The 26,454-nt window shown below is 48.4% G+C and overlaps 1 protein-coding gene across 1 annotated transcript in view; it reads left to right on the forward strand.

The window, feature by feature from the left end:
- The window catches only part of LOC135518136 (G protein-coupled receptor kinase 3-like), a 90,640-nt gene that overhangs the window by 20,684 nt on the left and 43,502 nt on the right, over nt 1–26,454 (forward strand). The window contains 3 exon segments of the mRNA XM_064943049.1: nt 23,066–23,139; nt 23,777–23,878; nt 24,128–24,202. Coding sequence (XP_064799121.1) covers nt 23,066–23,139; nt 23,777–23,878; nt 24,128–24,202 — 251 coding nt within the window.

Genomic DNA, 26,454 nt, shown 5'->3' on the forward strand with positions numbered 1-26,454 from the left:
CTCATCGCTCTGTCACGCGCTCTCCATGTTTAGACTCTGCTGTCCCCACTGTCTGACTCTCACTGGGTTACTGGGAATATGTGGATACTGCATTGCGGTACTGAGATCACCCCACCCCTCATGCCAGAGTGCCTGTGAGGGCCTGAGAGGAGAGCGGCTCCTCAGATACAGCCATATGACTGCTAACGTGTGTGAGACTTTGTTTACAGGCTGGTGCACAAAGCTGATGTACACAGTGTTCAAGATGGCTGACTGTGATTGGCTCTCTTGTGACTGGAACACTAAGAACACTAAGCTATGATTGGTTCTCTGGGTGGAAGGGCTGGCTCCTCGTGTTCCAGAGACCCCCATAGCGTTCTTTTACTCCCTCTCCTCTCTTTGTCTGAATTCTTTCTCTCTGTGTTTCTTTTACTCTTGCCCTGCCGCTCTCTCCCTCTTTCTCTTTCTCCATCTGTCAGAGTACTGGAATGGATGATGGAGAGTTTTACGTTGCTTAGCAACTGTCGGTTGCCATGGGAACTCAGCAGAACTCTCGATGACAGGGAAAAATGAAATGGATTAAAGGAGAAAAAAAAAATGATGAGAACGGAGGAGGAGAGGAAATGGAGAAGGGGACATTAAACGAGAGCAATAAAGGCTAGATGGATCCACAATGCACTGGAGCTGCCCGAGGCCATCGGGCATGACGGGTGGGGCAGTCTCAATAGTCTACAGTGGCCTCTTCATGCCTCTTCTCCTCACCATATCTCCTACCTAAGTCTCCCACCTTTCTACCCAGGTCTCCATGCCTTTTCTCTCCTCATGTCCCCACTACACGCTTCAATTCCTCACCATGTCTCCTATCCTTCTCTCTTCAGGAGTGAAGAACACACACACCCTCCCTCTCGCTCTGCCACTGCTCGCTGGTATGATGATGATCACTGTTTATCTTGTTAGTGTGTCAGCTCATGCGTATACTGATGTGTGTGTGTCAAAGTGTCGGCAGTTGTGTGTGTGCTTGAGCGTGTGTCAGGGTAGTGGCTCATTGATTGGTGTCTCTGTGCTCCAGCAGACGGGTCTAATTGCTAAGGGAATGGGTGTATTAATTGGCTGATCGATCACACACACTCAAACTCACACAACACTGTTTTGGACCATCAGAGAGAGGGGCACTGGAACCAGTGTATGTGAGTTTGATAGAGCCAACACTACTCTGTCTTACTGCTGCTCTTCCTCAAACCACTTTTTCCCTAAATGACAATATCCATCCTCTCTTCTCTCATCCCCCTCTTTCTCTTCCCACTTCTCTCCATATACCCCAATTCCTCCCCTCTTTTCTCACTCTCTTTCTGTCCAGCTCTTGGCATCAGGCCTGTGTGTTTATAAACTCTGGATTGGTGTGCATGGGTTTCCCAGACAGACTTGGAGCCTGTGTGTGTGTGTCGCCTGCTGTAACTGTAAGTCTTATTGCTTGTGTATTTGGTTGTGTCTCTCTGAGAGAGGGTGAGTGATTGGTGAGCTGTGAGGATTTTGGCAGAGTGAGTTTTCACATTGCGCTAATCTTATGACCTTGTGCTAGACAAGTCTGAAAGCCCTCGCCAGCCCTGACTCTCTACCTCAGGAGATGTAGAGGGGAGTGTGAGAGGAGGGTGGAGAGGTGAGTGTGAGAGGAGGGTGGAGAGGGGAGTGTGAGAGGAGGGTGGAGAGGGGAGTGTGAGAGGCGGGTGGAGAGGGGAGTGTGAGAGGCGGGTGGAGAGGGGAGTGTGAGAAGAGGGTGGAGTGTGAGAAGAGGGTGGAGTGTGAGAAGAGGGTGGAGTGTGAGAAGAGGGTGGAGTGTGAGAAGAGGGTGGAGTGTGAGAAGAGGGTGGAGTGTGAGAAGAGGGTGGAGTGTGAGAAGAGGGGGGAGAGGGGAGTGTGAGAGGGGGGAGGGGAGTGTGGAGAGGGGAGTGTGAGAGGGGGAGGGGAGTGTGGAGAGGGGAGTGTGAGAGGCGGGAGGGGAGTGTGAGAGGCGGGAGGGGAGTGTGGGGAGGGGAGTAAGAGAAGAGGGTGGAGTGAGAGAAGAGGGTGGAGTGAGAGAAGAGGGTGGAGTGAGAGAAGAGGGTGGAGTGAGAGAAGAGGGTGGAGTGAGAGAAGAGGGTGGAGTGAGAAGAGGGTGGAGTGAGAAGAGGGTGGAGTGTGAGAAGAGGGGGAGTGAGAAGAGGGGGAGTGTGAGAGTGGAGTGTGAGAGGGGGAGGGGAGTGTGGAGAGGGGAGTGTGAGAGGGGAGTGTGTGAGAGGGAGGAGAGGGGAGTGTGAGTGTGGAGAGGGGAGTGTGGAGAGGGGAGTGTGAGAGGAGGGTGGAGAGGGGAGTGTGAGAGAGGAGAGGGGAGTGTGAGAGAGGAGAGGGGAGTGTGAGAGGGGAGTGTGAGAGGAGAGGTGAGAGGAGAGGGGAGTGGGAGAGGGGAGAGGGGAGTGTGAGAGGGGAGAGGGAGTGTGAGAGAGGGGAGAGGGGGAGTGTGAGAGGGGAGAGGGGAGTGTGAGAGGGGAGAGGGGAGTGTGAGAGAGGAGAGGGGAGTGTGAGAGGAGAGGGGAGTGTGAGAGGAGAGGGGAGTGGGAGAGAGGGGAGTGTGAGAGAGGAGAGGTGAGTGGGAGGAGAGGTGAGTGTGGGAGGAGAGGTGAGTGTGGGAGGAGAGGTGAGTGTGAGAGAGGAGAGGTGAGTGTGAGAGAGGTGAGTGTGAGAGGGAGAGTGTGTGAGAGAGGAGAGGTGAGTGTGAGAGAGGAGAGGTGAGTGTGAGAGAGGAGAGGGGAGTGTGAGAGAGGAGAGGGAGTGTGAGAGAGGAGAGGGGAGTGTGAGAGAGGAGAGGGGAGTGTGAGAGAGGAGAGGGGAGTGTGAGAGAGGAGAGGGGAGTGTGAGAGAGGAGAGGGGAGTGTGAGAGAGGAGAGGTGAGTGTGGGAGGAGAGGTGAGTGTGAGAGAGGTGAGTGTGAGAGAGGGGAGTGTGAGAGAGGAGAGGGGAGTGAGAGAGGAGAGGGGAGTGTGAGAGAGGAGAGGGGAGTGTGAGAGGGGAGAGGGGAGTGTGAGAGGGGAGAGGGGAGTGTGAGAGGGGAGAGGGGAGAGGGAAGTGTGAGAGGGGAGAGGGGAGTGTGAGAGAGGAGAGGGGAGAGGGAAGTGTGAGAGGGGAGAGGGAAGTGTGAGAGGGGAGAGGGAAGTGTGAGAGGGGAGAGTGGAGTGTGAGAGGGGAGTGTGAGAGGGGAGAGGGGAGTGTGAGAGGGGAGAGGGGAGTGTGAGAGAGGAGAGGAGTGTTAGAGGGGAGAGGGGAGTGTGAGAGGGGAGTGTGAGAGAGGAGAGGGGAGTGTGAGAGAGGAGAGGGGAGTGTGAGAGAGGAGAGGGGAGTGTGAGAGAGGAGAGGGGAGTGTGAGGAGGGGGAGTGTGAGAGAGGAGAGGGGAGTGTGAGAGAGGAGAGGGGAGTGTGAGAGAGGAGAGGGAGTGAGAGGAGAGGAGGGGAGTGTGAGAGAGGAGAGGGGAGTGTGAGAGGGGGAGGGGGAGTGTGAGAGAGGGGAGAGGGGAGTGTGAGAGGGGAGAGGGGAGTGTGAGAGGGGAGAGGGGAGTGTGAGAGGGGAGAGGGGAGTGTGAGGGAGAGGGGGAGAGGGAGTGTGAGAGGGGAGAGGGAGTGTGAGAGAGGGGAGGGAGAGTGGGAGAGGGGAGTGTGAGAGGGGAGAGGGGAGTGTGAGAGGGAGAGAGGGAGTGTGAGAGGGGAGTGTGAGGGGAGGGAGAGGGGAGTGTGAGAGGGAGAGGGGAGTGTGAGAGAGGGGGGAGTGAGGAGAGGGGAGTGTGAGGGAGGGGAGTGTGAGAGAGGGGGAGTGTGAGAGAGGAGAGGGGAGTGTGAGGAGGGGAGTGTGAGAGGGGGAGTGTGAGGAGAGGGGGAGTGTGAGAGAGGGAGAGGGGAGTGTGAGGAGGGGAGTGTGGAGGGGAGTGTGAGAGGAGAGGGGAGTGTGAGAGGGAGAGGGAGTGTGAGGGGAGTGGAGTGGAGGAGGGGGAGGAGAGGAGGGGAGTGGAGAGTGGGAGGGGGAGTGTGAGAGAGGAGGGGAGTGTGAGAGAGGAGAGGGGAGTGTGAGAGGAGTGTGAGGGGAGAGGGGAGTGTGAGAGAGTGGAGTGTGGGAGTGTGAGGAGAGGGTGGAGAGGGGAGAGTGGAGTGTGAGTGGAGTGGAGAGGGGAGTGTGGGAGGAGGGGAGTGTGAGAGAGGAGAGGGGAGTGTGAGAGTGGAGATGGGAGTGTGAGGAGAGGGGAGAGAGGAGGGGAGTGTGAGAGGGGAGTGTGAGAGGGAGAGGGGGAGTGTGAGAGAGGAGAGGGGAGTGTGAGAGAGGAGAGGGGAGTGTGAGAGAGGAGAGGGGAGTGTGAGAGAGGAGAGGGGAGTGTGAGAGGAGAGGGGAGTGTGAGAGGGGAGGGGAGTGTGAGAGGGGAGGGGAGTGTGAGAGGAGAGTAGGAGAGTGTGAGAGGAGAGTAGGAGAGTGTGAGAGGAGAGGGGAGTGTGAGAGGGGAGGGGAGTGTGAGAGGGGAGGGGAGTGTGAGAGGAGAGGGCGAGTGTGAGAGGAGAGGGCGAGTGTGAGAGGAGAGGGCGAGTGTGAGAGGAGAGGGCGAGTGTGAGAGGAGAGGGCGAGTGTGAGGGGAGTGTGAGAGGGGAGTGAGAGGAGAGGGGAGTGTGAGAGGAGAGTGTGAGAGGGGAGTGTGAGAGGGGGGGGGAGTGTGGGAGAGGAGAGGAGTGTGAGAGAGGAGAGGGGAGTGTGAGAGGGGAGTGTGAGAGAGGGGAGGGGAGTGTGAGAGGGGAGGAGAGTGTGAGAGGAGAGTGTGTGAGAGGAGAGTGTGAGAGAGGAGAGGAGAGTGTGAGAGAGGAGAGTGTGAGAGAGTAGAGGGGAGTGTGAGAGAGGAGGGGGGAGTGTGAGAGGAGGGGGGGGTGTGAGAGAGGAGAGGGGAGTGTGAGAGGAGAGGGTGAGAGGGGGGAGGGGAGTGTGAGGGGAGAGTGGAGTGTGAGAGTGGAGTGTGGAGGGGGGAGTGTGGGAGGAGAGGGGAGTGTGAGAGAGGAGAGGGGAGTGTGAGAGAGGAGATGGGAGTGTGAGAGAGGAGAGGGGAGTGTGAGAGAGGAGAGGGGAGTGTGAGAGGGGAGTGTGAGAGGAGAGGGGGGAGTGTGAGAGGAGAGGGGAGTGTGTGAGAGGAGAGGGGAGTGTGAGAGAGGAGAGGGGAGTGTGAGAGGGGAGGGGGAGTGTGAGAGGAGAGGGGAGTGTGAGAGAGGGAGGGAGTGTGAGAGAGGAGAGGGGAGTGTGGGAGAGGGGAGTGTGAGAGAGTAGAGGGGAGTGTGAGAGAGGAGGGGGAGTGTGAGAGGAGGGGGGTGTGAGAGAGGAGAGGGGAGTGTGAGAGGAGAGGGTGAGAGGGGGAGGGGAGTGTGAGGGGAGAGTGGAGTGTGAGAGTGGAGTGTGGAGGGGGAGTGTGGGAGGAGAGGGGAGTGTGAGAGAGGAGATGGGAGTGTGAGAGAGGAGATGGGAGTGGAGAGAGGAGTGTGAGAGAGGAGAGGGGAGTGTGAGAGAGGAGAGGGGAGTGTGAGAGGAGAGGGGGAGTGTGAGGAGGAGAGTGTGGGGGGAGTGTGAGAGGAGAGGGAGTGTGAGAGAGGAGAGGGAGTGTGAGAGGGAGGGGAGTGTGAGAGAGGGGGGAGTGTGAGGGGGAGGGAGTGTGAGAGGGGGAGGGAGTGTGAGAGGAGAGGGGAGTGTGAGGGGAGGAGGAGAGTGTGAGAGGAGAGTAGGGAGTGTGAGAGGAGAGGGGAGTGTGAGAGGGGAGGGAGTGTGAGAGGGGGGAGTGTGAGAGGAGAGGGCGAGTGTGAGAGGAGAGGGAGAGGGCGAGTGTGAGAGGAGAGGGCGAGTGTGAGAGGAGAGGGGAGTGTGAGAGGGGAGTGAGAGGAGAGGGGAGTGTGAGAGGAGAGTGTGAGAGGGGAGTGTGAGAGGGGAGGGGGAGTGTGGGAGAGGAGAGGGGAGTGTGAGAGAGGAGAGGGGAGTGTGAGAGGGGAGTGTGAGAGAGGGGAGGGGAGTGTGAGAGGGGAGGGGAGTGTGAGAGGGGAGGAGAGTGTGAGAGGAGAGGAGAGTGTGAGAGGAGAGTGTGAGAGAGGAGAGGAGAGTGTGAGAGAGGAGAGTGTGAGAGAGGAGAGGAGTGTGAGAGAGGAGAGGGGAGTGGAGAGGAGGGTGGAGAGGGGAGTGTGAGGGAGGGGAGTGTGAGAGAGGAGAGGGGTGTGTGAGAGAGGAGAGGGGAGTTTGGAGAGGGGAGTGTGAGAGAGGAGGGTGGAGAGGGGAGGGTGGAGAGGGGAGGGTGGAGAGGAGTGTGAGAGAGAGGAGTGTGAGGGGGAGGGTGGAGAGGGGAGTGTGAGAGGGGAGTGTGAGAGGGGAGTGTGGAGAGGGGAGTGTGAGAGGGGAGGGTGGAGAGGGGAGGGTGGAGAGGGGAGGGTGGAGAGGAGTGTGAGAGAGAGGAGTGTGAGGGGGAGGGTGGAGAGGGGAGTGTGAGAGAGGGGACTATGAGAGAGGAGAGGGGAGTAGGAGAGGAGAGGGGAGTGTGAGAGAGGGGGGAGTGTGAGAGAGGGGGAGTGTGAGAGAGGGGGGAGTGTGAGAGAGGGGGGAGTGTGAGAGAGAGAGGAGTGTGAGAGAGAGGAGTGTGAGAGAGAGGAGTGTGAGAGGGGAGTGTGAGAGAGGAGAGGGGAGTGTGAGAGAGGAGGGTGGAGAGGTGATGGAGAGGAGGAAAATAAGATGAGGTTTGGAGGGGGTAGAGGGGAATAAGAGGAGGTTTGGAGGGGGTAGAGGGGAATAAGAGGAGGTTTGGAGGGGGTAGAGGGGAATAAGATGAGGTTTGGAGGGGGTAGAGGGGAATAAGAGGAGGTTTGGAGGGGGTAGAGGGGAATAAGAGGAGGTTTGGAGGGGGTAGAGGGGAATAAGAGGAGGTTTGGAGGGGGTAGAGAGGAGAAAGAGGGGGAGGGGAGGTTTGGATGGTAGAACGGAGAGAAAAGAGGGATGAGGGTAGAGGAAGAGGGAGAGTGGTTGAGATCAGTGGAAAGACTGAAAGTAGTGTAGAGTGAGAGGTGTTGTGGACACCAGTGTTCTTTATGCTGTTAGGTGTTCCTGATTGATGGTCACTGTGTGGAAGCAGACGAGCCAGTGTGTGTGTTGCATTATACATGTACTGACCTTCACTGTGGAGGAGAGCTAGCATAGAGCCAGGGAGTCAGTGTGTGCGTTTGAGCTTTAGTTGTGTGTGTGTGGGGGGGGGGGGGGGGTTATAGTGTACTTTTTTGATGTATTGCTTCACAGGCTTATAATGAAATTGAAGGAGAGAGACGGATTGACTGACTGAGATTGTGTGTGTGGGGAAGAGAAAGTGACCGCAGTGGCGAAATGACAATGTACAAAATGTATCAGTTTTAAAGCTCATTTCCTGTAATTCTATACATTTTTCTGCAGCTTATGTTGTCTGAGTAACTCAAAGTGAACGTGGTTGAGGGGTTTTCCTGGTTTAGTAGGTGTATGTGTCCTTGTGTGGGAGGTTTGAACATGGACACTTCCTGAATAGTGACAAGAGATGAAAGTACAGAACAGAGCGGGAGAGAGCAGGCGGGTTGTCTACACGGATATTGAAGGAAAGACGGGCAGAAAGAAGAGACCTTCCTAGTTTCCTTCATCACGGGTCCAGAATAAACAGCGGCTTAAAGGACTGGAGATGGATGAAGGGGAGGAGACGTGTGTGTGTGTGTGTGTGTGTGTGTGTGTGTGTGTGTGTGTGTGGGACCGTGTTGATCTGTGAGTTAGGGAGACTTAATCAGCAGGTTATATTTAGCCAGTTCAGGTGATTCCAGTAATGACACAAAGCACAGAGAAGCCTATGTCTCATCCTAGGAGTGTGTGTATGCGGGCGTGGCTGTGTGTGTGTTTTGTGAGAAGGCCATTTGTTGATTTAGCTGGTGACTGCTGAAGTGTCCTGTGATTAAGGCTAATCTCTGACTCCAGCGATGTAAAATGTCTGTCTCTTTCTCCTCTAACCTTATTCCACTGAAGAACACCCACCAACCACTGTGTGTGTGTGTGTGCTTTGCATGCAAAAACGCCCTCTCTGCAAACAGGGATCCTCTCTACACACACTAACCCTAATGTGTGTGTGAGTTTGTGCGCGTTTACAAATGTATGTGTACAATAGTTTGTGTGTGCGCAGAGGTCGCAGGAAGCAGAATCCTTGTTCCCTGGTGTGTCTGTGTGCCACTGACAGGAACCGAGGAGGAAAGGGGGGGAGGGGCTTGGGCTTATGAGGAAATGATGCGTAGGGTCTGGAGAAGAGATAAAGGAGAGAGGGAAGGGGGAGCAGGAAGGAGTTGGTTCTCTCTCAATTCAAAGGGCTTTATTGGCATGGGAAACATGTTTACATTGCCAAAGCAAGTGAAATAGACCATAAACCAAATAGTGTTGCACGATGTATAGCGGTACCACAGTAATATCATGGAATCAACACCTCATGATACCAACATTTTAGAATACTGTAGTATTGTTTAATACCCTACCGAGCTAAAGATCCCACTGGCGCCTGTTAGAAAATGGCAAGGTTTGTTTTGTTTTTAAATTCATCTGAATGTTTTGAAGCAACAGCCACTAGTCTCTTGTATGCGTCGGTCCAATAAAGGCAGCTGTAATGAGCCAGCCGGCAGCCGTTACCCACCTGATTCTCTCTGGCCACTCTATTTTAAATATAATTTAGCCATGATGGCGAGCGGAGATTAGTCTTCTGTTATATGTGACATTTGACATATTGGAGCAGCGTACAGAGCAGGCAAAGGTGAGCGATTGTATTATTTCATCCCTGGTAGGACCAAGAGCACAGGCCAGTCTGAGTAGGCTCTGCAACTTCTCTGTCTCGGTGAGTGTCAGAGAGGAGAAATAGAGCACAGCTTCTTCAAAGGCATATGCCTGCAGCTTTACAGCAAGGTAAAGGGTGTGTCTCTAGCTCAAATGAAAAACAATCCCCCATATTACTAGAGCTACCTTTTCTCTTCCTTTGCGATTTTTCACGCTTTTAATTTATTTTGACCAACTATGTCGCGGGCCGTTTTTTAAACTAATCCCGGGTTGGTAATTATTGGTTTGACAAACCGTTGTTTAGTCATGTTACCAAGCTAACAACCTGTGAACTTGGCAGTACGGCAAGGCACATTTGATTGGCACAGGAAGAAAGGAAAAGGGTCTGCTTCTCCACTCATGAGATGTATTTTAAAGGTACAGAGCATTAGGAAAGTATTCAGACCCCTTGACTTTTTCAACATTGTGTTATGTTACAGCCTTGTTCTAAAATGGATTAAATTGTTTTTTTTCCCCTCATCAATCGACAAACAATAACCCATAATGACGAGCAAAAACAGCTTTTTAGAAATGTTTTCACATTTCATTAAAAAAAACGGAAATATCACGTTTCCATAAGTATTCAGACCCTTTACTCAGTACTTTGTTGAAGCACCTTACAGCCTGGAGTCTTCTTTGGTATTTAGAGACTATTCCCGAAGCCAATCCTGTGTTGTCTTGGCTGTGTGCTTAGGGTTGTTGTCCTGTTGGAAGGTGAACCTTCGCCCTAGTCTGAGGTCCTGAACGCTCTGGAGCAGGTTTTCATCAAGGATCTCTGTACTTTGATCCATATCCCTAGATCCTGACTAGTCTCCCAGTCTCTGCTGCTGAAAAACATCCCACAGCATAATGCTGCCACTCATGTTTTACTGTAGGGATGGTGCCAGGTTTCCTCCAGATGTGACGCTTGGCATTCAGGTGAAAGAGTTCAATCTTTGTGTCATCAGACAGGAGAATCATGTTTCTCATGGTCTGAGAGTCCTTTTGGTGCCTTTTGGCAAACTCCAAGTGGGCTGTCATGTGCCTTTTACTGAGAGTGGCTTCCATCTGGCCACTCTACCATAAAGGCCTGACTGGCGGAGAACTGCAGAGATGCTTGTCCTTCTGGAAGGTTCTCCCATCTCCACAGAGGAACTCTGGAGCTCTATCAGAGTGACCATCGGGTTTTTGGTCACCTCCCTGACCAAGGCCCTTCCCTGTCGATTGCTTAGTTTGTCCAGGGGGCCAACTCTAGGGAGAGTCTTGGTGGTTCCAAACTTCTTCCATTTAAGAATGATGGAAGCCACTGTGTTCTTGGGGACCTTCAATGCTGCATAATTTCTTTTGGTACCCATGACACAGTTCTGTCTCGGAGCTCTATGGATAATTCCTTCGACCTCATGGCTTGGCTTTTGCTCTGACATGCACTCTCATCTTTTTAACTTATATAGACAGGTGTGTGCCTTTCCAAATAATGTCCAATCAATTGATTTTACCACAGCTGGACTCCAATCAAGTTGTAGAAACATCTCAAGGATGATCAATGGATACAGGACGCACAGAATCTCTATTTCGAGTAGGGATGCATGATATATTGGTGGACGTATCGGAATTGGTTAATATTAGCTAAAAATGCCAACATTGGTATCAGCCCAATGTCTAATTTAACGCAAATGTGCAAAACCAATGTCAAAGCTGACGTGCATATACTTATATAACGTAGGTGCATGGCTTAATGACGCCATGTAAAATGTTTCGTTATACGTGCAACACAGCATTCCTAACCTAACCCACAATGTCCCCTGTGTGGATCAAGCAGTCAACAAGTCATTTGAAACAGTAAGACCATTTCAGCGAGACACCTCACAGGCGAAATCCATTAACACCAAGATAATGGGACTCATTGTCCTTGACAATCAATCGTTCTCTGTCGTGGGTGATGTTGGCTTTCGCACCAGTACACACAACCAAGTGTGCTATTTTTCAGATGTTGCCATGCAGGAGTTACACACAAATAGCGTCACTGCTATTAGCTTCACGACTGACGTTTGGACCAGCGATATCAGTCAGCCCTATGAGCATGCTGAGTCTGACAGCACAGTAGCTTGTCTAGGATTTCCTACTGAGGAAAGCCGTATTGCTCATGAATATGCTGGTTGTCATACCACTGCTGCCATTTCAATGGCATTTGAGAACATGTGTGAAACTTGGAAACATGAAAACACTCCAAGCTCCATTTGAACAACTGACTGGAGAAATACGCTCATCAACTGTGTCTGCAGCAGACGTGATGCCCTCTGTCATGGCATTGAAACGCTGCTCAACAAAACTTCCCACACAGGCTGGGAACAAGTAATTGTCACCACCATGCTCGATGCTAGGTACAAGGATCGCTACTTCGGCGAAGACAAGAAACAGGGTTTACACGAAATGTTAGACACAGCTGGACAAGACAAAATGGTCACAGTCACCGTGCGCTCCGAGGAAGAGAGGCCACGGACAGACAGACAGAACAAGATAGAAACGGTCACAGTGACCGTGCGCTCTGAGGAAGAGAGGCCAAGGACAGACAGCTGGACAAGATAGAAACGGTCACAGTGACCGTGCGCTCTGAGGAAGAGAGGCCAAGGACAGACAGCTGGACAAGATAGAAACGGTCACAGTGACCGTGCGCTGAGGAAGAGGAACGGACAGACAGACAGCAAGATAGAAACGGTCACAGTGACAGACAGACAGCTGGACAAGATAGAAACGGTCACAGTGACCGTGCGCTCCGAGGAAGAGAGGCCAAGGACAGACAGCTGGACAAGATAGAAACGGTCACAGTGACCGTGCGCTCTGAGGAAGAGAGGCCAAGGACAGACAGCTGGACAAGATAGAAACGGTCACAGTGACCGTGCGCTCCGAGGAAGAGAGGCCAAGGACAGACAGCTGGACAAGATAGAAATGGTCACAGTGACCGTGCACTCCGAGGAAGAGAGGCCACAGACAGACAGCTGGACAAGGAAAGCGGTCAAGTGACCGTGCGCTCTGAGGAAGAGAGGCCAAGGACAGACAGAAGAGAGCCAAGGACAGACAGCTGGACAAGATAGAAATGGACACAGTGACCGTGCGCTCTGAGGAAGAGAGGCCAAGGACAGACAGCTGGACAAGATAGAAATGGACACAGTGACCGTGCGCTCTGAGGAAGAGAGGCCAAGGACAGACAGCTGGACAAGATAGAAACGGTCACAGTGACCGTGCGCTCTGAGGAAGAGAGGCCAAGGACAGACAGCTGGACAAGATAGAAATGGACACAGTGACCGTGCGCTCCGAGGAAGAGAGGCCAAGGACAGACAGCTGGACGAGATAGAAATGGACACAGTGACCGTGCGCTCTGAGGAAGAGAGGCCACAGACAGACAGCTGGACAAGATAGAAATGGACACAGTGACCGTGCGCTCCGAGGAAGAGAGGCCAAGGACAGACAGCTGGACAAGATAGAAATGGACACAGTGACCGTGCGCTCCGAGAAAGAGAGGCCACAGACAGACAGAGTTGAAACTTCACTGCTTGACATGTATGATGAAATCCTGGTTGAGACTGAACAAAGAAACAGCACAGCAAGTAAGTGAAAGAAATAAGATTTGATTGTGTTTTACTGGTAATGGGGACATGCGTAAATGCCAACAAAATAACTTTGTGTGTGACACGTATTTAACTAGGCAAGTCCGTTAACAAATGCCTATTTACAATGACGGCCTACCCCGGACTACGCTGGGCCAATTGTGCACTGTCCTATGGGACTCCCAATCACTGCCGGATGTGATACAGCCTGGATTCGAACTAGGGACTGTAGTGACTCCTCTTGCACTGAGATGCTGTGCCTGAGACCGCTGTGTCCATGTGTGTTAATTATTTAACTGTAGTAGAATGCTTAAAAGGCCGCTAAAATGTTTATTGGTTATCGGTATCTTTTTTTGGGGCAAGGAAAATATTGGATATCAGCCACAAATGTTGTATCAGTGCATCTCTAATTTCGAGTCTCATAGCGAAAGGTCTGAATACTTATGTAAATAATGTATTTCTGTTTTTGAATTTGAATACATTTCTTGTCAATATGGGGTTTTGTGTGGAGATGAGGAAAAAACTATGAATCCATTTTAGAATGCGATTATAACATAACAAAGTGTGGGATACCTTCAGAATGCACTGTAGGATTCTAATAGGTGTAATGTACGCCTAAAATATATAAACAATCTATTGCTTTCTGGTGATTATTAAGTTCTGTTTGGTGCCTAATGTTGTTAAAGTTGGGAGCTGTGTGTGTATATGTTTGTGAGAGTGTGGGAGGGAGGGACAGTGTGTGGGTCTGTTAACTGATGAGTAAAGACTGATTGTTTCATGCAGTGTTTTCCCCATATTGACATGCATATCATTATGCATGTATATTCCTTCAGCCAAATCACAGGTAGGTCTTTGCAAATATGAGCAAATCAGCCATTCTATGCAGTACTGTATTATACAGTGTGAAGTTAATGTAATGTGTTTGCATTGAGTGGAAGTGTGAATATCAGTGACAGTTTTTTTGCGTAGCACATGCGCAGAATGTTTACACAACTGGAACAAGCATCTGGCGGGGGACAGGATGAGAGGTCGACCGATTTTTCAACGCCGATACCGATTATTGGAGGACCAAAAAAAGCCGATACCGATTAATCGGCAGATTTTTATATATATTTATTTATTTGTAATAATGACAATTACAACAATACTGAATTAACACTTATTTTAAGTTAATATAATACATTAATAAAATCAATTTAGCCTCAAATAAATAATGAAACATGTTCAATTTGGTTTAAATAATGCAAAAACAAAGTGTTGGAGAAGAAAGTAAAAGTGCAATATGTGCCATGTAAGAAAGCTAACGTTTAAGTTCCTTGCTCAGAACATGAGAACATATGAAAGCTGGTGGTTCCTTTTAACATGAGTCTTCAATATTCAATATTTCCAATCTTTGACTATTGGATGTTCTTATAGGAACTTTAGTATTGCCAGTGTAACAGTATAGCTTCCGTCCCTCTCCTTGCTCCTACCTGGGCTCGAACCAGGAACACAACGACAACAGCCACCCTCGAAGCAGCGTTACCCATGCAGAGAAAGGGGAACAACCACTCCAAGTCTCAGAGCGAGTGACGATTGAAACGCTATTAGCCCTCACCCCGCTAACTAGCTAGCCATTTCATTTCGGTTACACCAGCCTCATCTCGGGAGTTGATGGGCTTGAAGTCATCAACTGCGCAATGCTTGACGCATAATGAAGAGCTGCTGGCAAAACGCACTAAAGTGCTGTTTGAATGAATGCTTACGAGCCTGCTGGTGCCTACCACCACTGTCAGATTATATGCAACGCAGGACACGCGAGAGAAACTAGTAATATCATCAACCATGTGAAGTTAACTAGTGATTATGATTGATTGATTGATAGTTTTTTATAAGATAAGTTTAATGCTAGCTAGCAACTTACCTTGGCTTACTGCATTCGCATAACAGGCAGTCTCCTTGTGGAGTGCAACGAGAGGCAGGTGGTTATAGCGTTGGACCAGTTAACTGTAAGATTGCAAGATTGGATCCCCGAGCTGACAAGGTGAAAATCTGTTGTTTCGCCCCTGCACGAGACAGTTAACCCACCGTTCCTAGGCCGTCATTGAAAATAAGAATGTGTTCTTAACTGACTTGCCAAGTTAAATAAAGATTTAAATGAAGGTGTAAAAAAATCAGTTTCCAGAAATCCCGATATTCCGATTGTTGTGAAAACTTGAAATCAGCCCTAATTACTCGGCCATTCCGATTAATCGGTCGACCTCTACTATAGGTTGCATTCATTTGTGGAATTAAATTGCTGCGTTTGTATTTATCACATGAGCACAGCATACAGCCTAGTTTGAGGAGTGGAATAGCCTACCACCTGTCAGACAGCGTGAGAGTAGCTCCTCAAAAAAGCTCTAGGCTACTGGAGGGAAGCCTGCTTGTGTGTCAGCACAGTCATTGCAGAACAAATAACAATTCTAAGTGCAATGCGTGTTAACTTTGGTGACCACGATTTAAAAAGGAGCTATTTTTATTTCTCAATCTCACCTCGTAATGCGCTCCTCCAGTTTTCCTTTCAGATGCATAGTCAACGGTCGGCTGTCTGGGGTCTATCAGCTCATCACGCACCACTTTGCAATGTGAGCTTGAGGCAGTACAATTGTTTGAAACCTAAACATTTTACATTACTTCAAATAATGAGGCATGTCTTATGTTGCTTCAGAGTAGCCAAAATCCAACCGTAGAAACGTGAAGGCAATTATTTTATAAAGACCAGCATTTCTCTCCTATTATATTGATTTTCATATCAACTTTCTATTTGTTGTCTAGAAGCCAAAGGCACAATCCGCGTCATATTAACAACCCATCCTAGTAGTTGCATGTTTAGATTCCCCCTCTAAGTTTCTATCTCTGTCACATATGGAACTGCTAGTATTAGGTGCCCTGTTTAGAATTGTGTTTTCCGCCAGTTGCATTTTGGCAAATGTTTGAAGATGAGGTTTTGTTAGCTGCTTCATTACTGGAGTTGCATGTTCAATAATAGGCTGTAGCCTTGTCACTGTTAGACGATAGGCTTGCTAATGTTGCATGTTTCCGTTAAGCTCTTAATGAAAAATGTCTGGTCCTTGTATGCATGACCGCTTAATGAGGGTCTGTTAGTCGGCTGCAAAATTGACCGAAATTTGCTTCCCTACTTTGTACAGTCGCTCGCTCTCGCTGTCTCGCTCTCCTCTCTCCCTCACTGGGCTGGTGAGATAGAGATGCCATTTCAGACAGAAGTGTGTAGTAATGGTGGGAGAGTTAGCTCTGTGTCAAGGCCCTATATACCTGTACTACAGAGGGAAATGATGCTTCACGAAGCACATCAACCCTGTCACCTCTCTGCCTGGACCATCTCACTGTCTTTTGCTGCTAAACCTCCACATCAAATGGCATCTGCAACAACACATTCTTTAAGAGGGGCGGGGGGGGGGGGGTGAGCATCTGTGAGTGAGCGTATGGGTGGTGAGCATCTGTGAGTGAGCGTATATGGGTGGTGAGCATCTGTGAGTGAGCGTATATGGGTGGTGAGCATCTGTGAGTGAGCGTATAGGGGTGTGAGCATCTGTGAGTGAGCGTATAGGGGGGGTGCGTCTGTGTGTGAGCCTATATGGTGAGGCGTCTGTGTTTGAGCGTATGGGGGGGTGCGTCTGTGTGTGAGCGTATAGGGGAATGCGTCTGTGTGTGAGCGTATAGGGGGTGCGTCTCTGTGTGAGCGTATAGGGGGTGCGTCTGTGTGTGAGCGTATAGGGGGTGCGTCTGTGTGTGAGCGTATAGGGGGGTGCGTCTGTGTGTGAGCCTATATGGTGAGGCGTCTGTGTTTGAGCATATGGGGGTGCGTCTGTGTGTGAGCGTATGGGGGTTTATCTGTGTGTAAGCGTATCGGGGGTGGTGTTTCTGTGTGCTAGCGTATAGGGGCGGTGTATCTGTGTGTGAGCGTATTGGGGGGGTGTATCTGTGTGTGAGCCTGTAGGGGAGGATGTGTCTGTGTGTGAGCGTATAGGGGGTGCGTCTGTGTGAGCGTATAGGGGGTGCGTCTGTGTGTGAGTGTATAGGGGGTGCGTCTGTGTGTGAGCGTATAGGGGGTGCGTCTGTGTGTGAGCGTATAGGGGGTGCGTCTGTGTGTGAGCGTAATGGGGGGTGTGTCTGTGTGTGAGCGTATTGGGGGGGGTGTATCTGTGTGTGAGCCTGTAGGGGGGGATGTATCTGTGTGTGAGCGTATAGGGGGTGCGTCTGTGTGTGAGCGTATAGGGGGTGCGTCTGTGTGTGAGCGTATAGGGGGTGCGTCTGTGTGTGAGCTTATAGGGGGTGCGTCTGTGTGTGAGCGTATAGGGGGTGCGTCTGTGTGTGAGCGTATAGGGGGTGTGTCTGTGTGTGAGCGTATAGGGGGTGCGTCTGTGTGTGAGCGTATAGGGGGTGCGTCTGTGTGAGTGTATAGGGGGTGCGTCTGTGTGTGAGCGTATAGGGGGGGTGCGTCTGTGTGTGAGCTTATAGGGGGTGCGTCTGTGTGTGAGCGTATAGGGGGTGCGTCTGTGTGAGCCTATATGGTGAGGCGTCTGTGTTTTGAGCGTATGGGGGGGTGCGTCTGTGTGTGAGCGTATGGGGTGTTTATCTGTGTGTTAGCGTATCGGGGGGTGGTGTTACTCTGTGCTAGCGTATAGGGGCGGTGTATCTGTGTGTGAGCGTATTGGGGGGGGGGTGTATCTGTGTGTGAGCCTGTAGGGGGGATGTATCTGTGTGTGAGCCTTTAGGGTGGGTGGTGTATCTGTGTGTGTGTGAGTGCATGTGTAGCTAGTAGTGATGCACCGATATGACATTTTTGGCAGATATCCAATATTTTTTCTTGCCAGAAAAGCGATACCGATATTTACAATTTTTGGGACCTTTTTAAACATTCTAGTGCAGTCAAGTAGTTAACACACACACATGGACGTAGCAGTCTACGGCACTGCATCTCAGTGCAAGAGGCATCACTACAGTCCCTGGTTCGAATCCAGACTGTATCACATCTGGCAGTGATTGGGAGTCCCATAGGGTGGTGCACAATTTGCCAAGCGTCGTCCATGTTTGGCCAGGGTAGGCCATCATTGTAAATAAGAATTTTTTCTTAATTGACTTGCCTCAATGAAGGTTACACACACCACCATCACACACCACACTGACCAAAAAGTTATGTTGTTGGCATTTACACATGTCCCCATTACCAGTAAAACATAATCAAAACCCATTTCTTTCACTTGCTGTGTTGTTTCATTGTTCATTTGTTTCATTCTCATCCAGGATACTATGGAATGCTGTTTGGGTCTTTGCATGTCAAATATGCTTGTTGACCAATCAGGACCTGAATATGACACACAATTTAAAAAAATACCCCCTTTTTCTCCCCAATTTTCGTGGGATCCAATTGTTAGTCGTTACTGTCTTGTCTCATCGCTACAACTCCTGTACGGGCTCGGGAGAGACGAAGGTTGAAAGCCATGCCTTCCTCCGAAACACAACCCAACCAAGCCACACTGCTTAACACAGCGCGCATCCAACCCGGACGCCAGCCGCAGCAATGTGTCGGAGGAAACACCGTACACCTAGCAACCTGGTCCGTGTGCACTGCGCCCGGCCCACTACAGGAGTCACTAGTGCGCGATGAGACAAGGATATCCCTACCGGCCCAAACCCTCCCTAACTCGGACGACGCTAGGCCAATAGTGCGTCGCCCCATGGACCTCCCGGTTGCGGCTGGCTGCGACAGAGCCTGGGCTCGAACCCAGAGTCTCTGGTGGCACAGATAGCACTGATTAGACCACTGCGCCACCCGTGAGGCAACGTGTACATTTTTTACGTAGTTATTGCATTGATTACACTATAACGGTTCATCGATACGTATGGTATGATGCTGGTAAAGTGCACCTATAAAAGCTAACTAGCTCATGGATGCAAACAATGTTCTTCCCCAAAAACATAGCAAAGTGACATATGTTTCAGTAGCTGTAGTTAGCTAGCTAACTAACTATATAGCAAGGTGTCATCTAAAATAACCCTAATTTATAAGACAGTACTTATTTTATTATTGGTGGTCGGACCCATCTATGTGAAGCTAGACACAATAGTGGACATTGCGGTTAGCCTTCAAAATAAAAGTATGTCCATTGACAGTGATGCAAATCAATACATATTGTAGAATTATGCCATAATTGGAATAGATCATGCTTAACGAGGTTGGAATGTTGTTATATAAAGTCAACAAAAGACAATTTGTTAATTTGACCAAAATCTGCTGAAATCACGCTGGATGTATTATACTTGAGAATTGCATTGGGGGCATACTTATTTCACTGTACAGCCTTACCCCATGTCATTGATCCACAATCCATAGGTATCAGTCCTCAGTGACACCCAGAGAACATTTGTGTCATAGCTCTTATTGCGGGACTCTGTAACAACAGTGAATTGAGACATTTGTCAACCTATGTGTATTGAACACTATTCCAGAGGAAAAACAATACTGCGTGGGTTTTTGGAGTTTGATAACTCTGAGGACGTTGGGAAAAAAATATTTTGGGTATTGAGTAGACTGATACCCCATTTCACTGATCCCCAATCGTTAGGTAAAGCTGTACAGTGCAATATGAATGTCAATACACACAATAGGCTGACTGGGGAGGTGATTTCACACAGTGACCGTCCTGAGATAAGAGCTACAATGCTAATGTTTGTGTAAACTCTTCACAGTTGTGTTCTTTGGGTGTCACCGAGTAGACTGATACCCCATTTCATTGCTTCACATTCCAAACTTGTTTAACATTACCTTGTCTAAATATGGCATGATTCCACAAATTGTAACCTTCTGCATCACTTTCAAAGAGGTACTTTTATTTTGAAGGCAAACTGCAAATTCCACAATTGTGCCTAATCCTTATTGTGGCTACCTTCACAAAACATAACCAGGTCCAGTCGAGCCTCACTAGCCATATGAAGCTAACTGGCTGCTTATAACGTTAGCTTTGGGCAACAGGGTTAAGTAGCTGGCAAGCTATTTATTTTCATGAACTGAAGTTCAATTTCAATAGGCGAATAACAAGTGGCTACCTAGCTAATACTTACTCACAAGGATTCCTAAGTCATTGCTAAGAATAATGAAAATGACTGCAGTTTCTACTAGTCATTGTTTTCAGGCTGGTTGTATTGGTGCTAGCTTAGTACCAGCTAAAGCTAGCTACCCCAGAAGTTGTGGTCGAATAAATGCTTTATCCCCAATGTGGTATTGTAAACACATCGTTCGTGGCTGGTGTTCGCTTGTTTGCAGACTTTTGTGCAGCTTTGACAGTGTTACTGATAGTTGTGGTGGCGTTTGGCTTGCACGTGCAAATACAGAACACAACATTATATAATAGAACTGTTATTTGACTTGTCAAATGAAAAGCTTATTTAACACTTCAAATACTGTTATTGTCAAATAGTGTGGTTTGATGTCTCTCTTTTTTTGACACGCAAAGACCCAAACGACATTCCACAGTATGTTGTGAAGATAATAGCAGTGACGCTGTTACTGTGTAACTCTGGTAGGGCAACATGTACCGGTGCTCGACCAGTCGGCGAAAGCCAACATCACCCACAACAGAGAACGGTTGATTGTCAAAGGCAATGAATTCCATTATCTTGGTGATAATGGATTTCGCCTGTGAGGTGTCTCGCTGAAATGGTCTTACTGTTTCAAATGACTTGTTGACTGCTTGATCCACACAGCGGACATTTTGTGCTAGGTTCGGAATGCTGTGTTGCACGTGTAGCGCCAAATTTGACTTGGCGTCATTATGTCACGTACCTACGTTATATAGGTCTCTACGTCAGCTTTGACATCGGTTTTGCACATCAGTGTTAGACTGGACATCGGGCTGATACAGATGTTGGCATTTTTAGATAATATCGGCCGATTCTGATATGTTCACCGATAGGGATGCAGGATATAGTAGCTGGCTTATCAATTAGCCTTTAACTGAATCAATAAGCACAGCAGTAGTAAGCAGGTTATCTTTCTCTCCTCTTTTCCACTTTGCCTTCTGGTCTCTACCTCCTGAGGTTATGAAGAGACACTGCTCACAACAGCTCCGTTAACAACCGCACACTCAGTCATATCGTGTGTGTGTGTGTGTGTGTGTGTGTGTGTGTGTGAGGGAGGGAGCGGGTGCTTTTTTTGTATGTGTTACTGTGAGATGGCCCCATGCTTTAAATAACCCTGTCCTCCATAACAAAGGAAGAAGAGGTTAACGTGTGTGGAGTGAGAGTCACTCAATCATAGAGAAGAGAAGTGAAAATGCCAATCTCCTAAAATCCACTGTCCCCTGATCCCTTCTCTTCTACCATTCTTCTTACTTACATCCTCATCTATCCTATCCTCTCTCCTAACCTATAGTAGCTTAGTTTCTCTCAAGGTTTCAACCTAGGCAAGGATTTCCCACTGGCTGTTGTCACCTGTGCTTCTTGGTGGAGAATTAAACCTAGCAGCTCACAATCAATTTATCAGATTGCGTTTGATAGTGTGTCATTGACTCTTTAATCAGTAGTGTGGCAAAAGAAAGAATGATTTGGAGAAAAAGGGGAAGAGGGAGGTGATTGAAGTGTCAAGAGAAAAGGGCTCGTAGGCTAGTTGTTGTTTTTCACCTCGGGTGTGCTCAGCTGCGTGCATTTCACCACAGAGGGGTGTGCTCAGCTGCGTGCATTTCACCACAGAGGGGTGTGCTCAGCCGCGTGCTTTTCACCACAGAGGGGTGTGCTCAGCCGCGTGCTTTTCACCACAGAGGGGTGTGCTCAGCCGCGTGCTTTTCACCACAGAGGGGTGTGCTCAGCCGCGTGCTTTTCACCACAGAGGGGTGTGCTCAGCCGCGTGCTTTTCACCACAGAGGGGTGTGCTCAGCCGCGTGCTTTTCACCACAGAGGGGTGTGCTCAGCCGCGTGCTTTTCACCACAGAGGGGTGTGCTCAGCCGCGTGCTTTTCACCACAGAGGGGTGTGCTCAGCCGCGTGCTTTTCACCACAGAGGGGTGTGCTCAGCCGCGTGCTTTTCACCACAGAGGGTGTGCTCAGCCGCGTGCTTTTCACCACAGAGGGGTGTGCTCAGCCGCGTGCTTTTCACCACAGAGGGGTGTGCTCAGCCGCGTGCTTTTCACCACAGAGCTAGTTAGTCACCATCGCTCTGTTAGTTGGTAAGCTCAGAGCATTTCGCTCTCAGAGCATTCAGTGCACACTGGACGCTCTGGCCAAGGAGTAGGGTTGATCCGAGCGTTCTGATCTGACAACAGCAGTCAAGCTGGTTAGGCTGTTGTCATGTTATCCAGAGCTTTGGTGACTAACTGTGCTGCTGGCAACAATTTAATAACACTTTTTTTGCCAACGCTTACTGACACCGGACATCTGAAATCGGAGTAGATAGCCAGAGCTACGTCTATAGACAGTTGTCACAGTGACATCATAACCATTGTATTGAAATAGTTACTTGCAAAGTGGAATCTTTTATTTAGATTCCTAGCTAAACAATGAACCATAATCCCAACTCATAACGTTACTACCCTGCATGTCACTAACCAACAAGGTTCAATGTTAGTTAGCTAACATTAGGCTATAACTAGCAATGCAAATGGATTTTGAGATACAAATAATATTACTAAACAGGTCAGACAAGTAACGTTAGCCAGCTAGCTAACAGTATACTTTAACTTAAAATGAAATTTAAATGACTTCTGAGAAAATTTGAAACCTGTAATATCTGAAAATGTAGCTAGCTAGACTCTCTTACATGGATGGACTTCTCCCTCTCTGTCACGGATGCCATGGTTGCCCTTAATTTGAAGATGTAATCCGGAGACAGGTGTTTTTTACATCCTTGTGTGTTCTCTTTACAACTCTCCATATTTGCATACGTTCAAATGGCTCTCTTGAAATAGTGACGCCACCGAACTTCCTGAAACCAGCCACATATATATTTACTCTAATAAGCAAAAATATACTTCCACAACAGAAATGAACTTTTATTTTCACTGATTGTCATCTGAGATGTGAAAAATCTCTGCTGATGATGATGTGGTGTATCGGCTGTAACAACACATGCACACGTGCCGTGAAGGCTATGATGCGGTTACCGTGGCAACACACAGGCTTTTTTTGCGAGCAGTACAGATGGGCTTCAGTACATTGTGTGTGTGTCCTAGTGTGTGTAAACGTTTGTGTCAGTGATACGTAGATAATAATGCAGACAATACAGATGTAAGATGACGCTCACCCCCTGTAATTGTGGTCCATTTCAAGCACATTGCAATGTGTGTGTCTGATAGGGGATTTGCTCAATGAGATGAGGCCATTGTTCTCTTACTAAGGCTAATCCACTAGAAAGGCCTACTTCTCAAAATGAAAGGTGTGTGTGTGTGTGTGTGTGTGTGTGTGTGTGTGTGTGTGTGTGTGTGTGTGTGTGTGTGTGTGTGTGTGCAGACCCCAGAAGCTTTATTTACAATGATATTACCTTTCCTACTTTTTGTTAGGTCAAAACACACACACACACACCTAAAGCTGATGTCATAATGTCAAAGTAACAACTCTGACAGTGTGTATGTGTTTTCTCTGTTTCAGGGTTTCTGCTGTTCAAGGATTTTTGTCTGAATGAAATAGATGAGGCTGTACCACAGCTCAAGTTCTACGAAGAAGTGAGAGAAACACACACCTCTCTCTGTCTGCCTTTCTCTCTCTCTCTCCCTTCTGTCTGCCTTTCTCTCTCTCTCCCCCCTGTCTTCCCCTCTCTCTCCTCTCTCTCTCTCTCTCTCTCTCTCTCTCTCTCTCTCTCTCTCTCTCTCTCTCTCTCTCTCGCTCCCTCTCTCTCTTCCTCCTCTCGCTCCCTCTCTCTCTCTCTCTCTCTCTCTCTCTCTCTCTCTCTCTCTCTCTCTCTCTCCTCTCTCTCTCCTCTCTCTTCTCTCTCTTCTCTCTCTCCTCTCTTCTCTCCTCTCTTCTCTCTCTCTCTCTCTCTCTCTCTCTCTCTCTCTCTCTCTCTCTCTCTCCTCTCCTCTCTCTCTTCTCTCTCTCTCCTCTGTCTCTACTGTCTCTCCTCTCTCTCTCCTCTCTCTCTCTCTTTCTTTCTCTTTCTCTCTCTTCTCTCTCTTTCTCTCTCTTTCTCTCTCCTGTCTCTCCCCTGTCTGTGTCTGTCTGTCTCGCTCTCTCCCTCTCTGTCGTCAGTGGTTAGAGAGCAGAAGTCTAGTGTGTGTCAGTTGTATTAAAGGTCATGTGAGATGTTTGAGATTAGGCTAATTCCATGGTGTTTCAGAGGAAGTGTATGTGTGTGTGTGTCAGATTAAGGACTACGAGAAGTTGGATTCTGAAGAGGAGCGATTGTGTCGTAGCAGACAGATCTATGATGGATACATCATGAAGGAACTCCTCTCCTGTTCACATGTAAGGTCAACATGGGACACAAACCAACACAGTGTAACAAAATCCCCTAAAATGCTGTCCTCTCTCATTGAGGAGGTTGACATGAATTAACACAATGCAACACCCCAACCTATCTAAAACACTTTACACGGTATACTGGACTGGAAATGACCGTCACATGACCCTCCTCTCGCTCTCCTCCACCCCACATAATCTTCTCCATTCCCCCTTCTCTCTCTGTCTTGCTCTCGATCTCTCTCTCTCTCTCAGGCCTTCTCTAAGAAAGCAGTAGACCACGTTCAGACTCACCTGGCCAAGAAACAGGTGCCTCCCTCTCTCTTCCAGGTAAGGAACACGCACACAAACTGCAGCAACAATCTATTAATCTATTATTATGATTATCATGACCATTGGTATTTATCCTGCGACTTGTTACTTTTACCCCTGTTTACATGTACATGTGTACCACAATCCCTCCAGTACCCCTGTTTACATGTACATGTCTACCACAATCCCTCCAGTACTCCTGTTTACATGTACATGTCTACCACAATCCCTCCAGTACCCCCGTTTACATGTACAGTACCAGTCAAAAGTTTTTACACACCTGCTCATTCCATTTATGTTACTATTTTCTACATTGTAGAATAATAGTGAAGATATCAAAGCTATGAAATAACACATATGGAATCATGTAGTAACCAAAAAAATAGATATTTTAGATTCTTCAAAGTAGCCACCCTTTGCCTTGATGATAGCTTTGCACACTCTTGGCATTCTCTCAACCAGCTTCACCTGGAATGCTTTTCCAACAGTATTGAAGGAGTTCCCACATATGCTGAGCACTTGTTGGCTGCTTCTCCTTCACTCTGCGGTCCAACTCAACCCAACCATCTAAATTGGGTTGAGGTCATGTGATTGTGGAGGCCAGGGTCATCTGATGCAGCACTTGATCACTCTCCTTCTTGGTCAAATAGTCCTTACACAACCTGGAGGTGTGTTGGGTCATTGTCCTGTTGAAAAACAATTGATAGTCCCCCTAAGCGCAAACCAGATGGGATAGTATATCGCTGCAGAATGCTGTGGTAGCCATGCTGGTTAAGTGTGCCTTGAATTCTAAATAAATCACAGACAATGTCACCAGCAAAGCACCATCACACCTCCTCCATGCTTTGCGGTGTCACAAAGACAGTTGGAACCAAATCAGACCAAAAGACATATTTCCACTAATGTCCATTGCTTGTGTTTCTAGGCCAAAGCAAGTCTCTTCTTCTCATTCCTTTAGTAGTGGTTTCTTTGCAGCAATTCGACCACGAAGGCCTGATTCACACAGTCTCCTCTAAACAGTTGATGTTGACATGTGTCTGTTATTTGAACCCTGTGAAGCATTTATTTGGGCTGCAATCTGAGGTTGGCAACTCTAATGAACATGTCCTCTGCAGCAGAGGTAAATCTGGGTCTTCCTTTCCTCTGGCGGTCCTCATGAGAGCCAGTTTCGTCATAGCGCTTGATGGTTTTTCAGGCTGCACTTGAAGTTCTTGAAATGTTCCAGATTGACGGAACTTCACGTCTTCAAGTCATGATGGACTGTCATTTCTCTTTGCTTATTTGTGCTGTTCTTGCCATAATATGGACTTGGTCTTTTACCAAATAGGGTTATCTTCTGTATAGCACCCCTACTATGTCACAACACAATTGATTGGCTCAAACACATTAAGAAAGAAAGAAATTCCACAAATGAACAACGCACACCTGTTAATTGAAATGCATTCCAGGTGACTACCTCATGAAGCTGGTTGAGAGAATGCCAAGAGTGTCATCAAGGCAACGGGTGGCTACTTTGACGAATATAAAATATATTTTTTGGGTTACTACATGATTCCATAGTTCTGATGTCTTCACTATTCTACAATGTAGAAAATAGTAAAAAATAATGAGTAAGTGTGTCCTAACTTTTTTATTGGTACTGTACATACCTACCTCAATCACTCTAGTAGCCCTGTTACATGAACATATCTACCTCAATCACTCCAGTAGCCCTGTTAAATGAACATATCCACCTCAATCACTCTAGTAGCCCTGTTAAATTAACATATCTACCTCAATCACTCCAGTAGCCCTGTTAAATGAACATATCTACCTCAATCACTCTAGTAGCCCTGTTAAATTAACATATCTACCTCAATCACTCTAGTAGCCCTGTTACATGAACATATCTACCTCAATCACTCTAGTAGCCCTGTTAAATGAACATATCTACCTCAATCACTCTAGTAGCCCTGTTAAATTAACATATCTACCTCAATCACTCCAGTAGCCCTGTTAAATGAACATATCTACCTCAATCACTCCAGTAGCCCTGTTACATGAACATATCTACCTCAATCACTCCAGTAGCCCTGTTAAATGAACATATCTACCTCAATCACTCCAGTAGCCCTGTTAAATGAACATATCTACCTCAATCACTCCAGTAGCCCTGTTAAATGAACATATCTACTCTAGTAGCCCTGCACATTGTAATGATGGTACTGGCATTGACCTTTTTTTCTTCTCGTATTTCACGTTCTTCTTATCTATATTACTACACTTATTGT

The sequence above is a fragment of the Oncorhynchus masou genome, chromosome 28 (assembly GCF_036934945.1).
Source record: "Oncorhynchus masou masou isolate Uvic2021 chromosome 28, UVic_Omas_1.1, whole genome shotgun sequence".
Classification (NCBI taxonomy): Eukaryota; Metazoa; Chordata; class Actinopteri; order Salmoniformes; family Salmonidae; genus Oncorhynchus; species Oncorhynchus masou.